This window comes from Eimeria tenella, genomic scaffold (assembly GCF_000499545.2).
Source record: "Eimeria tenella Houghton genomic scaffold, Eth_scaff3273, whole genome shotgun sequence".
NCBI lineage: Eukaryota > Apicomplexa > Conoidasida > Eucoccidiorida > Eimeriidae > Eimeria > Eimeria tenella.
In genome coordinates, this window is record NW_013544336.1 from 1 (window position 1) to 1,359 (window position 1,359).

Consider the following 1,359-nt stretch of genomic DNA (forward strand, 5'->3'; position numbering starts at 1 on the left):
CTGCTGCTGCTGCTGCTGCTGCTGCAGCACAGCCAGCAGCAGCAGCAGCAGCGCCGGGGGCGGGGAAGTCCCCCCGTCTGCAAGTGGCAGCAGCACCAGACCCCCCAGCAGCAAAAGCAGTCCTGGGGGCCCCCAAGGGGCCCCCCGGGCTCTTAGCAGTACCCCAGGGCCCCGTGTCAGTTGTTGCAGAAGCAGGAAGAATTGGGGGCCCCCGGGACCGGCGGGGGGCCCCCAAGGGTGCAGGGTCCCCTGACTCTGCGGGGGGCCCCCTGGGGGCCCCCCGGGCGGTGAGGGCCTCGGGGCCCCCCATAGCTGTACCCTTTTCAGGGGGGGGGGGCCCTTTCCTAATCTACCGCGGAATGAGGGGGGGCCCCCCCTCCCTCTCTTCTGTCCCCTTGCCCCCCATCCCCACGGATCCAGAGACACAAAGCCAAATTAAGAAGGTACGATTTCTCCCCTTTGTCTTTGGGGGCCCCCGGGGGGCCCCTGGAGGTCTTTGGGGGGCTTCTGGGGGCCCCGGGGGGCCCCTGGGGGCCTCCTGGGGTGCCCCCGCCTGCAGGGGGCCCCCACGGATGTTGGGGGCCCCCCAGCTGGGGGCCCCTCCGCCTTGGTGGGGGCCCCTTTGGGGGCCTCTCTCAGGGGCCCCCAATCACCAGCATACGCAGCTTTGGAAAGGGTTCATGCTCTCAGGGTTTTGAGTCTAGGGTCTAGGGTTTAGGGTTTAGAGTTTAGAGTTTCGGGTTTAGGGTTTCGGGTCTAGGGTTTAGGGTTTAGGGTTTCGTGTTCCGTGTTTGGTGTTTTTTTTCGTCTTTGTGGCTACTGGTGGTGTCCCAGGGAATCGAGAGGGCCTCTAGGGTTTAGGGTTTAGGGTTTAGGGTTTAGGGTTTGCGGCTGCAGGCTGTGGGGGAGCTGGGCGTCCTGCTGCTGCGGCAGCTGGTGCCCCAGGAGGCGCAGCGGGCCGTGGGGGCCCCCCCGCTGCTGCAGCTGCTGCGGGGGCCCCCCCACTGGGTACTGCTGAGTTTGCGGCAGCTGTTTTTGCGGCAATTTGGGGAAGTGTGCATGACGGAGATAAGTTTGCTGCAGCAGCTAGCTGACAGCAGCAGCACTTCCCCGCTGCTGCGGCTGCTGCTGGCTTTGCTGCTCGAAGAGCTGCCCCGCTGCAGCACAACTTACAAGTACAGGGCCCTGGGGGCCCTCGAGCCCACAGACCTTTTGTGTCTTCCGGGGGTTTTGTTGTACGACGGGGGCCCCTCTTGTCCTGCTGTTGCTGCTGCTGAGTTCCGGGTTCTTTGGGAGCGCCGCCACAGCAGCGCAGCAGCAGCAACTGCTGCTGCTGCTGCTGCGGCGGCGGCGGCACCC

At 65.9% G+C, this 1,359-nt stretch overlaps 1 protein-coding gene across 1 annotated transcript; it reads left to right on the top strand.

Moving 5' to 3' along the window:
• Positions 1 to 359: 359 nt before the first annotated feature.
• Positions 360 to 1,235, top strand: ETH_00038665 (uncharacterized protein; the record flags this gene model as incomplete). The annotated part of the gene is made up of 2 exons (XM_013379474.1): positions 360 to 443; positions 898 to 1,235. Coding segments are annotated over 2 exons (422 nt in total), but the record flags the coding sequence as incomplete, so codon positions are not given.
• Between the last annotated feature and the right edge of the window lie 124 nt (positions 1,236 to 1,359).